This window comes from Leptonotus elevatus, chromosome 10 (genome assembly GCF_054856555.1).
Source record: "Leptonotus elevatus isolate MCC_2025b chromosome 10, RoL_Lele_1.0, whole genome shotgun sequence".
Taxonomy (NCBI): Eukaryota; Metazoa; Chordata; class Actinopteri; order Syngnathiformes; family Syngnathidae; genus Leptonotus; species Leptonotus elevatus.
The window spans coordinates 20,769,960-20,784,428 of record NC_141248.1 but is presented as its reverse complement, the minus strand read 5'-3'; the positions used below and the strand labels follow the sequence as shown (position 1 = coordinate 20,784,428).

The 14,469-nt window shown below is 37.7% G+C and overlaps 1 protein-coding gene across 7 annotated transcripts in view; it reads left to right on the top strand.

Moving 5' to 3' along the window:
• Positions 1-14,469, top strand: part of rap1gapb (RAP1 GTPase activating protein b) — an 85,854-nt gene that overhangs the window by 10,913 nt on the left and 60,472 nt on the right. For 4 of the 7 annotated variants that reach the window (XM_086086159.1, XM_086086156.1, XM_086086157.1 and 1 more), the window contains exon 1: positions 13,800-14,019. The exons of 1 other annotated variant lie outside the window; for it this stretch is intronic. In XM_086086159.1, the coding sequence (XP_085942285.1) occupies positions 13,973-14,019 (47 nt within the window). In that variant the 5' untranslated portion in view covers positions 13,800-13,972. Of the gene's footprint in view, positions 1-13,798; positions 14,020-14,469 lie in introns of those variants that run through there. 2 more of the 7 variants (XM_086086158.1, XM_086086164.1) reach the window with 2 other exon arrangements.

The window sequence follows — 14,469 nt, the reverse complement described above, 5'->3', positions numbered from 1 at the left end:
ATGGCTATATGGATGTTTTTTGTGTTTGTAGTTTTTCCTTTCAAAAACACCTGATTACATGCACTTATATTCTCATTTATTTGAATGCAATTTCCAGTGGGGGACAAATGGGGTGGCTCTGAATCGAACCATAAAAGCTTCAGACTGACGCCTGTCTGTGTTCCCATTAACCAACACAATAGGCGCTCATTTTAGCGGCTCCACTTGAGCAATAATTGATAGTCACAAAGTGCACTCGCGCCATTTAAATCCAGCTTTGTGCACTCTGAGGCGGCGAACCGCTTTGTGTACCGGCATCATATTTAAGCCAACGTATTCATTAAATTCACAGATTTGTCCAAAACATGTTTTTGTTTTGACTTTATTCGATTTAATGTGTGTTGACTTAACTTGAACTTTTAGCTTGGAGGTGACTTATTTAAAAATGAACTGTTAAGAGGTCTTTATTTGTATAGTTTTTTGTTGTTGTTAACTTATCATATCTCACCCCTTCAGGGGGAGGCAAGTGAAAAAGGAAAACACAAACTAGTGTGTTGTTCTATACGTGCACTTGTCTGTTTATTACTATTTGAGGGTCACTTCCTGTGGCGTTGGAGATAGCTGCCAAGATCTGCGGTGTACTGTGGCAGATTATTTCTAAGCGGCTGCTTATACACTAAAACGTGTTTTGCTGGTGAAGTAACCTTGACAGAGATTCATTCAGTGCTGTCGTTGATTGGTGTCGACTGTCGAGTGGCAACATTTTCAGCTTGAGTTGACATTAGTTGAAGCCACATTAAATGTGGACATTTTATAGGGCGAGGCAACAAGAAACAAACCATGCACACTATTATGCCTTTGCTGAAATTGAGGAAATAAACACCCCGTGCCGCCATACAAGGAGAAGTTGCTGTGTTTTTACAAATTGTAGCCTCAACTCTATTAAATACAAGGCCCCCAATTAATCAGCGGATGCATCCAATTGAATAAAAAAACACCACCCTATTTACCCTCTTCGGAGAAGCTCGTGTGAATTATAAACTCTAATCCACCCCCCAAATTTCAAAATGAGGTAATAAACCGTCCCAGTCTCTGTGCCAAGAAATGTGTTAGCTAGTTAGTTAGTCGGGCAATTAGTTAACTTAGTTAGTTAGTTCAGACATACCAGGAAGTATGCACAGGAACTCCAGTTTGAAGAGGGGGGAGGGGGGTGAGAATCCTGGGCGTACCTAAAAAAATAAATAAAAAAAAGGACCCCAACTTAACTGACCGTTACTCGAACATGTAAAAATTGGGGGAAAAACATCCCCAGTCTCCGTGCCAAGAAATGTGTTAGCTAGTTAGTCAGTTAGTTAAACTAGTTAGTTTAGTTAAATTAACTTGGTTAGTTAGTTCGTTAGTTAGTTCTGAAATACCAGGAAGTAACATACCTTTAAACTCAGAGATCCGAGTTGTGAAGTCAGGAAAAAAAGGAGCTTAACTTAACTGACCGTTACTCGAAAATGTAAAAATTAGGAAATAAACATCCCCAGTCTTCGTGCCAAGAAATTAGTTAGCTAGTTTGTTAGCTATATAGTTAGGTAGCTAGTTAGTTAGTCAGTTAGTTAAACTAACTAGTTAGTTTAGTTCAACTAACTTGTTAGTTAGTTAGTTCTGACATACCAGGAAGTAACATCCTTTGAACTCCGAGATCCGAGTTGTGAAGTCAGAAAAAAAGGAGCCCAACTTAACCGACCGTCACTCGACAACGGTGACCCCCATAGAGAGACAGACTGGCAAAACATAATTGACAAGATTTTAGGCCGATATTTATTTCTCGCTACTCTAATTTAGTTATTTGCTATTACGTTCACATAACAAGTGATTTGGAATGACCGCGTTAACCAGAACAGTTGATCAGAATCAGCCATCTTTGTTGTTTACATTTGCCTCGAAGGCTTTGAGGTCGGAAATGGGACACTCCGGTTTCACACCTTCCTTGAATGCACCATTAGTTCACTGGTTTCTATCAACCTCTCTCTGTTCATTGTTTTGCTGTTGCTGTCATGTGTCGAGATGATCCAGTCTCGTCATGATTCTTTTTATGTGAGCTTTCCCCCGTTTCCTGATTTAGCGGTCGAGTGGTTGATTAGCTCTTCCAAAGAGGACAACTCAATCTTTGATGCTTCCTGAGAACATCCATCTGATAACAACACAATCAATTCTTTTTTCTTTTTTTTTTTTTGTGTCCTCACATCCATGTTTGTGTCAACCTAATCATGTGGAACACTTCATGCACCATATCTGATGACATTGTGACAAGGATGTTTGTGGTCTCCTGTCAGGTCACCTTGCAAGCACCACCCATCTTTATTTTGTGGTCAGGAATTCTTCTTATTGTCTGCCCCGAGACGGCATTTAATCCAATTGATTATCTCAGATGCTGGGGGGGTCACCTTCTGAGGTTCAAGGACTCGCTTTTTCAAATTTTATTTATTTATTTATTTTGTTGTTGTACATGTCGTTCATGAAGTACAACAGTTGTCACATGTTTTGTAAAGGCACTTGTTGCTAGGCAGAATTTGTCAGGGATAATTTATGTCTCAACTTTTATTTTATTTTTTTAATTTTTTTTAATTAGCATAGTGGAGCCCTAAAATTCGTGAATAGCGGAAAATATAAAAATAAATCTGTGAATGGTGAGTTTACACCGCTCCAAAATAATCTGTCAATTTGCGAATACCGAATTGTGAATTTACAGGGTTCCCCATAATCCAGTCAAAGTACTCTTTCCTCTCTGCGGGACAGAGAAAAGCAAGAGAACATTTGTCCATCTGTTTCTGTCTCTTTATTAATGCAATAGGATGGTTTTCCAACCATATATCTTGGCAATTGGGAATTGTAATAATTCAACTTTTATCTGTCATTAAAATTTGAATCCATCTAGTTAATTTTTGTACACAAAAGAATTATTTCAGTATAAAAAGATAGTTTTGTGAGTCTTTTGCCTAAAAGCACAAAGCCGCTTTGTCAATTTGCAAATAAAAAGCCTTAATGGAGTGCTGGAATGCAGTATTAAGTATATTTTCTAAAAGAGTAGCAACATAAAATGACATTTGAAGACATTTACGACCCTTTCCTTCCTAACACACACACTGAGGTAGATTATTATGAATATGATTTTTTTCTTTTCCCCGACTCCCACTTAAAATCTGTCATCTTTATTTGACGTTTCCCCACCGAGGTGCTGCAGTTATCACGTTAACATTGGGACAGCAGCTTATCATCGTGTCAGCATGTGTGTGTGTGTGTGTGTAAGACAATGGAAGAGTGTGAGAAATGAGATATTAAAGGTGAGACGCAGACAAATGTTTTTTGCCGAGTCATACAAGCCTCCAGCTACTTGCAGACATCATTGTAAAATTTGACGACAATTCTGTGTTATCGCGAATGCAAAATGTCACATGTGCCATTCTTCTTGCAGGAAGTGCAATTAAATGCATGGAAAAGTGGGATTTTGCATTGGGGCAAGTCCAGCCAGCAGTGACCCACCAAATCCAGTAGTATTGTTATGACAAAAAAAGTGCGGGTAAAAAAAGCTGTAGTAGAATGAGAAAACAAAAATCTTGTAAATTTAGATGGCTTAATGCCATCCCTCAAAAGTTGCTAAACTATGACAATTTTTTTTGTAAATTTCCATTAAAAAAAGTTATATAAGAAGTAATAATATAGCACAAATAATATTGTAATGTTTCACCAAAATAGTTATTAAGTTACGAGATAAAGTACACAGGCAAAGTTGTAGATGTATGGGGGGAAAAAAACTCATCAATTTATGAGAAAACGATAATGTCGCAAGAATAAGGCAATGGTATTATTTAGCGGAAACTTGAAGAGTGGGATTGCACCTCTAGGGGCCCCATGTCTGTTTGTATTAATTCTTTAAGGAAACGACACAAAAATAAAAAAAATCTAGGTTAGTAATTCAAGTTATTTAGTGGTTTCATTAACTTTCATGATTATGTCAAAAATGTTGTTGTGGCACTTAAAATTACCAAAGAAGTTTTCTGAAGCTGCGTCGTGATTGGTTGTTAACTGAACCTGAACCCTGAGTAACTGTGATGTCATTTTTAGTCGACAAGTGTCAAAATGGCCGCCCCCGTGAGATGGATAAAAATGGGTGTATTTTGCTGCTTAATTTATATTCTCGGGTTGCCTGCCCCTTCAAGCAAGAAAGTTATGAGAATAAATGAAAATAATGAAAATTAATTGTCATGAAAAAAGTAATGGTAGGAAAAAATGAGTTTTACTACGCAAAAACAAAATGTAGACAAAATTGTTGTAGACCTACATGATTTAAGTTGGAATATTGTCAGAATTTATTGTAACATGAAAAAAATATTATGACCAAAAATGTTGTCATGTTACAATGTAATATGACTAGAACGAATCACAATGTAACAAGAATTAAGTCGCAATAAAGTCGCAAATTATTAGCAAAGTTGTTTTTTCATCCATCCATTATCTGAACTGCTTCTATAGTCGTAATGTAAGTTGATATTTTTCTGAGGAAAAACATGCTACTATTGCAATTCCTTGTTTTTTTAAAATGTAATTTCTGTAGGAATCGTTTTTTTTAAGATGGTTGTAAAATTCCACCTTCGACTGAAATATCCAATGAAGTTTTCTGGCTTTGATTTAGGACGCAAGACACCCCTGTGGTGATTTCAGCACGCTTTCCTTTTAGTCACTCCAGCCCCTGGTGAGAGTTTTTCTTCTTTTTTTTTTTTTTGCACATTTCTGAAGATTACCCCGACATTCACGCTGAGACGCATGGGGGGGCCGTCGTCTCGCACCGGACGAGAAAGGAGGCAAGCAGCAATTCTTGCCCGGCGTGATGGAAAAATCTAAATCGTCTCGTCGGGGATTTGAGAATAATACGCTATGTGACATTTAAGGAGACAGGGATAATAACTAGCATTTTTTTCTTCTTCAGTTTTGTCGCTTTGAAAAGGTTTTGTAGTGACGGCAGATTCATTGCAGTTCCTCCCTGTGGAAGCAAAACAAGTCATGTGGCTACACTGAAAAAGGAAATAAGTATTACAACTTTGATTGTAAAAGTTGATTTTGAAAAATTAGAAAAATGAATGACTTTCTTTAAGTTTCTTCAGATTCTGACCTTTACTTTGGAACTAATTTTTTTCCCCCGTATTAAAAAAAGAAACATTACGCTGCAATTTTTTTCCGTAATATTCCAACTTTTGTAACATGAGAACTTTATTACAACTTCAGTTTTGTTTTATTTCTCTTTAAATTACGACTTCAATTTGGTGTGTTTAGTGTATTTTTAACCATTGGGACTTTATTTCATAACATTATGACATCGCGATTTTAGTTTGCTTTGTAACAAGATGAACATTTTCTCATGACTTCTATTGTAATCGTATCACTTTTTTCTCTTCAACTTTGTTATAACAGACTGAATTTACTATGAAAATCATTAGCCTCTCATTAAGGGTGTAGCGATGAGGCTTTTTGCCCTTATTCCACAAATCAGTGATGATTGTGACAAAATGAAGTATAACAAACAAGAAAGCATAATAAATGAATGATTGGCTAGGTGGGCAGGGTAAGATAAATAAATAAATAAATAAATAAATAAATAAATAAATAAATGCAGTAGCATCTCTGATCCTGTAAAATCAGCTTGTTCTCTTGCTACTAATTTAGATTAAATGTCCTCCTTTCCCGCCTTCATTTTTACCCGGACGAGCGCTTGTTTACACCATCCATCATTGCAGGAAAAACACATCCCAGCCACCCCCCCCCGCCCACTCTCTCCTGAGCTGAATGGCAGTTTATCAGAAGCTGATGACCCACATCGGCCCACCCTCTCATCTGCCTGCTGGCTTTGAAGCATGTGCGCTTCACAGTGGGTTGCGAGTGGGCTTCAATGTGGCCCATGAGTGTTTCTACCTGGCTACAGTTCATTCATATTGGACCATGGGCCTTTTCTTCTGCATGATTTAGAACAATCCATGTATTGATTACATACGGCACACTTTTAATCAAGGCCGCTGAGCGTTTAATTACATCTGGTGATATTTGTGAGATTTCTGTAGCTGTTTTTCCCTACAAATTTGGTTAATCAATATTTAATTATTGTTTTTGTTTTTTTATTCATTAACTAATTCAATAATTGTTTAATTAAGATACCAGTGCTGGTGGCAGTGAACTCACCTCACTCCATGCAGTTTGGCAGTTAGAGAACAATTCTTCAAAAGTGGCCTTAAGCTGTTTATTGCTACTTCCAGTGAACACCTTGAAATAACCGCATAGCTTAGCTTTCAGACGGTCTGTTTAGCTTAATGCTAGCGAACGATGCAAAACACCATTGAGAGGCTAACGGATAGCATTGGCGCTGTGGCTTTGTAACCTTTTTAAGCGGCTATTTGACCACAGGCGCAACAAATGTAGAGGGACAATATGACATTATTCACAGGCAAATAAAAAAAAAAATTATTTGAGAGAAAGGGGAGGAGAAAGGAGTGGAACTTGTCAAGGCACCTCCTTGACAGAGTTTACTGAGTCACTGGTGAGAAACTCTTCTTCGTGCGCCTCTGTCTGTATTAGTGTGTCTGTACTGCCCCCAGGTGGCCGAGGCATGCATAAGAACAGAATTACAATGTCCATTCAATGGAAGTAAAAAAAAAAAATGGCAATAACTGATTACAGTACTGTAATATTTTACATTCTATTTAATTATGTCATTATTACTATAGGGTTAAATAATAATTATTATTATTATTTTTTTTTTGTTATTGCATTTCACGATGTTTCAAAAAGCACACAAATTATGAATTGGTGATGATTTTTTTAAGGCACATTTTTGTTCAACTGTGGGTGTTTACCTATATGTGTTGACTGAGGGCAAGGTTTTATCCACACATGACAAGACCTTCAGGTCTTCAGGTGGTCAGGTTTGCGATTATGTCCATTAGACATCTCGGCATCGCTGTCATGCGGATGAATCAAAGTGAGTCCGTCTGCACAGTCATTAATCTCGGGATGTGGCCCTCAGGGGTGCTCCTCTTCCTCTTCTTCAACTCAGTTGTGCTTACATGAAATAATAAGCCTTCTCCATCTCCATTGCCACGACTCTCTTTTATTCCTCCTAATGGGCTTCGCTCCGGATTGCCTTCCCCTCAGGAGGACTTGTGTGCCCTGCTGGCTTTTATTTTTTTTATTTGTCTTTTTTTCCCCTTCTTTTAAAACGATTGTGTGTGGGGTTTTTTTTCTTTTTCTCCTTCTGTATCCTCACTTTGCATTGCTCCGAGGGCACAATCGCAAAATCTTCTATTATGTTGCCTCCATTCTTCTGTGTTGCGCCACTCTAAATGGGCTGTGTGAAAACAGATAAAATAGAAATAAAAGTCATTCAGGGCACATTTATACTCATTTTCACCCTCTTGTCTTTTCTCCTCTTAGTTTCGATACGCGACTGGAGAAAGTGAATTTGTGTTCTTTTATACCACTACCAGTCATGTTGACAGTCAAACAGGAATTGGCAGTAATAATAATAATTAAAGTAAGGCCAAAAATATAGTGTTGCCCATGTATCTAAGATACACGCTTCCAAACGGAACTCATTTGCGCAAATTCCCAATAATTTGGCCTAAACGGCTGCTTCAAATCAAAATAGCTGACTTCCTGGACAATTTCGGGCATCTGTCATTTTTGTGCTTCCTGTTATGATAGCCATGTTCACCCAATTTCGTATCCATCAGTGAAGCTGGTTTCGGGAGCTATTTTTTTCTTCGCAGGGGTGCTACTGAGTGAGATTTGGGAGACTCCTATTTAAAATAAATCACTTTTCACCAGGACTCGCACTCCTGTCAAGGCCTTTTTTTTTTTTTTTCTAACTTTACTTTATTTATTTATTTGTATTTCTTGTATGTGATGTTGCTTAGCAGAATTCATGGGCAGATGCCCTTATTGGGAGCGCTGTTCATGTTGTACATGATTTGGCCACTTAGTGGCAGTGTGGTTCCGCGCGTTCTGATACTCTGTTAAGTTGTAGCCACGTTAGAGAGCAGGCTAGAAGGAAATAGTCAGGATCAAGTTATTCCCCAAGAAGTTTTGGGTTTATTTGCAGCGTACTGTATGCCAGTGAATACTGTTAAGATTCTTCACTGTATAAATTCCTGAAGTGTTTTGGATGATAAGTGCTGCGAGTAGCGCGCGAATCAGACTGGAGTACATCATGACGATCTGGAGTACATCATGACGATTCTTTGCACATCTATGAATTGAAGCAGAAATCATTGTCAATCAAATCATTTTGAATCAAAAATCGTTCTGAATCGAAAATTCGTTCTGAATCGTTTCGCAGACCAAAAAATCGAAATTGAATCCAATCGGATCGTGAGGCAGTCCAAGATTCCCACCCCTAGTAATAGGGACGGACGAGTTGCATCCATAGCATTTATTATCCATTGTATAGTTGCAAAGCTCCAATTGTATTGCATTGGAAGTCCCTTTATACTGTACGTATCTTAAATGCAGCATGTACTGTAGTTGGCTGCGTATCCAGGTTTTCCTCTGTGAGCGTGCAACACGCACACGACATGAGATAGCCTAATGGCCACAGTCATGAACATTAAAACGAAGATACAGCCTTGACGCTCGTCTTCTCATCTCGCCCCCACACACGCAGCTGTGAAGACATCATTGGCAGCGTCTGTCTGCTTGGACGTCCAACTTTGTGTATGTCAGTCCGCAGCGTGGGCGGATCATAAGTACTTCCTGGCTCGCTATTCCTCGAAGCACCTCCATTAGTTTGCACTTGTTCCCATGAGCCGTCTCGTCACTGTAATGAATTTTTATTGACTGTGCCAAGCAGGCTATGTTCTCAAGGGCGTGGGTTTGTCTGAGTTTTACATCATGGGCATACTTCCAAAGAGGTTCCCTTCCCGTAACAGTTTGGTTAGAATCCTTACACATTGATACCATCAATAACGAGATGGATTTGTATTGCTTGTGCGCTGCTGAAGGTTTGTCACACTTTCCAAAGGGTTGCCCATATGTAAAAGGCCATTTGCACCAAACTTAGGTTTATTTATGGCCAAAGAGGACACTATTAAATCCTCAAGCAGATATGATATGATATAAGATATGATATATGATATGATACAATATGATATGATATATAATACTATATGATATATATGATATATATGATACTATATGATATATGAAATAAGAGATATGATATATGTAATATATTATATATGATATCATGTATATGATATGATATATATGATATGATATATATATATGATATGATATCATATCTATATATATGATATGATATCATATCTATATATATGATATGATATCATATCTATATATATGATATGATATCATATCTATATATATGATATGATATCATATCTATATATATGATATGATATCATATCTATATATATGATATGATATCATATCTATATATATGTTATGATATCATATCTATATATATGATATGATATCATATCTATATATATGATATGATATCATATCTATATATATGATATATGATATCATATCTATATATATGATATATGATATCATATCTATATATAGATATGATATCATATCTATATATAGATATGATATATGATATCATATCTATATATAGATATGATATATGATATCATATCTATATATAGATATGATATATGATATCATATCTATATATAGATATGATATATGATATCATATCTATATATAGATATGATATATGATATCATATCTATATATATAGATATGATATATGATATCATATCTATATATAGATATGATATATGATATCATATCTATATATATAGATATGATATGATATGATATATCATATATATAGATATGATATGATATGATATATCATATATATATGATATGATATCATATCATATATATGTATATGATACTGTATTATATTATTGTTGTGATCCTTGAACCTTCACCAAACTTCCAGGAAGAGTTTTTCCCTGATCATGTGCCGAATCTTTAAATTTAGAGCTAGATTTCACGAACATACCAAAAATCAACATGTTTGGTTAAGCTCAGCGCACCTCTAAGATCCAATGTAATGAGGTGCGTCAACATTTTTCCCTATGCAGTGCTTGTGTGCCTAATGTTGAGGCCAGAGGGTGTAGATTGTTATCGCTAAAACCTGGGCAGACTGTCTGCTGTCATAGATGTCGTAGTCGATTATGAAACCTCATCAATAAAGCCCGGCAGCCTTATTTACATTCAACATCTGAAGTATCTAAATCACAAGTGATTAAAGTCACAACTTTAAATTGAATTTCCACTCACAGATGACGTTGAGAAGCCTTTCAAATCGGCTTGTAGAAGAGATCATATTAAAAGATCACGGATGGCTTTTGAAGAGCGGCAAAAAAAAAAAGGAGAAGAAAAATTAAAATAAACCCCGCGGAAAGTTTTTACAAAGACGGCAACGCAAATAGCGCCGACCGCCAGCGTGTTGTCCTTGCTAACTCGTTGGCACTCGGGCAAGCGCGCTCGCGCGCCTCTTAAATATTTAACGAGTCCTGCTTGGCCGTTTCCCCGCTGGGAGGAAGTGTAACAGTATGCCATTGGCTCTTGCTGAGCCTTAAAGACACTTTAGACGAAGCTTCTGCTGCAGCGCTTGAAGATTAACGCGCTGCCGTAGCTCTCTGAATGGCTACTCTGCAGGCAAAATGCATCATATGCAAATATGTGGACATTAAACAGGTGCTTTAACATAGTTGGGAGTAGGCCTATAGAAAGCATGACTCGGGGGTACGTACATATACATATGGTCCACTTTGTTCTTTTCGTTTTTACATGATCAATATCAGGTAATATTTGTTACCTAAATCTTTTTCACCTTTAAAATCTGATTACCTGAAGTGTATTTTTTCATTCACGTTATATATACGGTTGAATCGCAACTGAACATAAATTTGTATTTAACTTGTTGTTGATATTTTCATTCTTCCTAACATCCTTGATTGCATTTCAAGTTTATATTTTATTTTGATGGGCAGCCCATGACTTGGCGTTATCTTCCCGATGATGAAGCTATTTTGACGAGCAAAGTTCCTTTGAAACTAAATGAGTAAATTAAGTCGTTGATGTCATCAAAAAGAAGGCAATACAACAAACCTGTTAATCATTTGCGCAAGTACCACCTAAGCGATGAAAGGCAGGAAAATGAGCTGAGTTTAGAAGTAGCGTTAGCAGGTTAGCCGCATGGCTAGCCACCAGACCAAACTCACTGCTTACAAATATTGACATACTCTTAAGCTACCTTCATTTTCACTATACAGATGCTTTAAAACTAGCAATAGAAAAAACAATGTAAAGTTGTGATAATGATCTCTAATGTTTTTATATATATATATATATATATATATATATAGCTCTCCCCCTCCCCTCCCCTCCCCATTGGCGAATGGGTGCCGATCCGTGAAAAGCATGTACTTGTTTGAACCGGTCTGTGGTTACACCGCGTTCGGGTGCTGTCAACTAGTCCTCTCTGTTGCTGCGGATGGAACTTGTTAGTGTAAAGTCTAATGCGGTTATGTGGCGCTGCTTCAGGGGGGGTTACTGAACCTCATTTCACAGTGCTCAGACCCTCATTAGCGCACCCCCCCCGCCCCACCCAACCGTACTTTCTCCGACGCTCTCCAAAGTCAAGGCTGTGGAGCACTTTAACCCTTCAGACAAAGATGAATTACATCGCTACTGCCCTTTTGCTTTCTTTTGAGTAAATCACCACAATTTCACTGGAAAAGTACACTTGCTACGTCAACAAGAAATGAAGTCATGGTGACAGGAGAGATGTGACATTTTGGTGTCATTATCAGCAGCGTGCTCGAGTGACAGTATAGGACGACTTTGCTCCTTGGCTCTAATTGACATGACTTCCTGTCGTTCCATCACATTTCCTTTGCATAATATGACTTGTTGATAAGGGACAATACAACACAATTGGAGTCACTATATCTTTTTTTAAAAAGGATAGTTGAACTCTTAACCGAACTTGGTGCAGTTTGTTATATAACTTGCTTTCTACACAAATGAAATTGTGCAGGAAATAATCACTATGGTAACATTTCAAGTTTTCATAAGGTGACAAAAAAGGAAGGGATTGCGGCAAACCGGTAAAAACATAAGTAAATCTACGGGGCAGTGATTCTGAATCTTGGTCGGTAGGTTTCCTCATCTTCAAAAGAACATCAAATTAACTCATTCACTGCCATTGACGGTGATAGACGTCAAAAATTCATTAGAGCTATTTCTATTTCTTTCTACTTTTGTTAACAAGAGTATAAAAACCTATATATTTTTTAGTATACATTTAGAACAGATATAAAATTTGTGTTTAATTGTGAGTTAACTAGTAAAGTCATGCGATTAATTACAATTTTTAAATTAATTTTTTATTGCAATTAATCGCATGACTTCAACAGTTAACTCCCGATTAATCACACATTTTATATCTGTATTTCTAAAAAAAATAATTCTAGGTTTTCATACTCTTGTTAACAAAAGTGGAAAAATATGTTAAACTAATAGAAATAGTTCAAATGAATTTTTGACGTCTATAGCCGTCAATGGCAGTGAATGAGTTAAAAACACAGTTAACGACGAGACCTTGACGACCGAATGGATGCATTTGGATAAGTTTCTCCCCTCGTGGGCAAGTGCTTTTGAGATCCCGCACATCGAGGCCAATCTTCACACAGAGAGTCACTTGACGATTGCAAAGTGAAAGACAAATGATCCAGTCACACTTAATCAATGTCAAGATCAATTCTTAAGGGAATGGGGAGGACCTTGGTGGGACACATTCCTGCATCCCGTCCTTTAAATCGCGTCATTTGATTTATGACCCGCGTCTGGCCAGCGAGTCCAGTCGTACCTAAAGGAATAACAAAAAAAAAAAAGTTGTGGGGAGTCACGGGGGCGTCCAGCCGTTGGCGCTGCTGATGCGAAGTGGGACAGAGGAGAACCAATGAACCAGAGGGGACAATAACAGGTTTACAGCCAGATCGTGCCTACTGGCAAACTTATCAATAGTCACTATATTCACACTATATTAAGACAATGACAATTGTGTTTATTTTATCGAAAGACTGTCCTCATTATTAAGGACACTTTCATATCTAGTGTGATCCACCACAATATTTAAAGCTATTGAATGCAGAAAATGTCATTTTGAATCGCTACTGCCACCTGTTGACGAATAATTTAACTTCTTCACGTGCACGACATCATATCTGCAGACAGAGGGCGGGAAATTCAAACCCAAATCCAGCCTGAAAATTATTGGTCAGAGACTTGTGGGAGTACCCATTGTGAACAGGTAAGGTGTTAATTACTAATTAGAATGTGTTTTAGTCATAAACGGTCAAATAAAAAAGGCTATTGTAAATATATTTTTGGCCAAATTGTTACAGAGCGTTTCAGGTTTAAAAAAAAAACTGTCTTCCGGCCCCCTGCGAATATCGCCACCTATTGGTTTGGAGGGGTATAACGTCTGTTTTTGTAGTCTTCAACAGCAATGCAGGAAAAAAATATTACGCTATATCCGGTTACGGCCTGTCAGCATGTGAGAATTGCTGTGAGGCCTTCCATTCATTTCTTTCATTTCATTGACACTTAATGTATAATGTGCCCCCCCCCCCCCCCCCTTCGATGATCTGTAACTCACATCAATGAGGAAGTCAGTATATGTTATTTTCACATCACAAGAGAGGACACACGCACACACACAGAAACCCAATGAGGGTGGCAACAATGGAGGAGGGAACAGAAGAAAGTGAAGGAACAAAAGGAGGGCTATAAAACAAAAAAAAAGGGTGCCAAAGGAAATGATGATGGTCATTTGTAGTCGTGTCACTTACCGTGATCACAAAATTTGAAAACCACCCCCGAGGAGCGTCATCAGCAGCTCAGCAGGATGTTTCAGAGGAGAAGAAGAAGCTTCACATTTGGAGCCTACGGAGGGTAAGAATAGTGTTTAGCTTAACGTTAAGAGCTTAGCCTTAGCATCCATTCACCTGTTGATCCCAAAGAATGTTTCTTTGCTCCATCATGACTCTCTTTGCTGCGCTCGTTAGCAATAGCATTAGCATTAGTGAAATACGAAAAGAGTTGATTAGTGAGCTCACCAGCCGTTGCACTTAAATAACAATTTACTGGCTCGTTGGCAGCTAAGTAGCACTATCTGGTTCGTTACGCTCGTTAGCGTGATTAATGGACAAACTAGCGCGCTCTGTGAACTTTTACTCCAGGCACAACAATGTGGCCAGTTGATCAAATGTCCCCCTCTAGCGACTAATAATGTGTTTTTCTATTTACCGACAAGTGGTTAAAATGCAGTAATTTGCTTGTGAAATGTAGATTTTTGTAGCATTTCCAACTAAATTCTCTCGACGCATAAATCCTATACTCCTC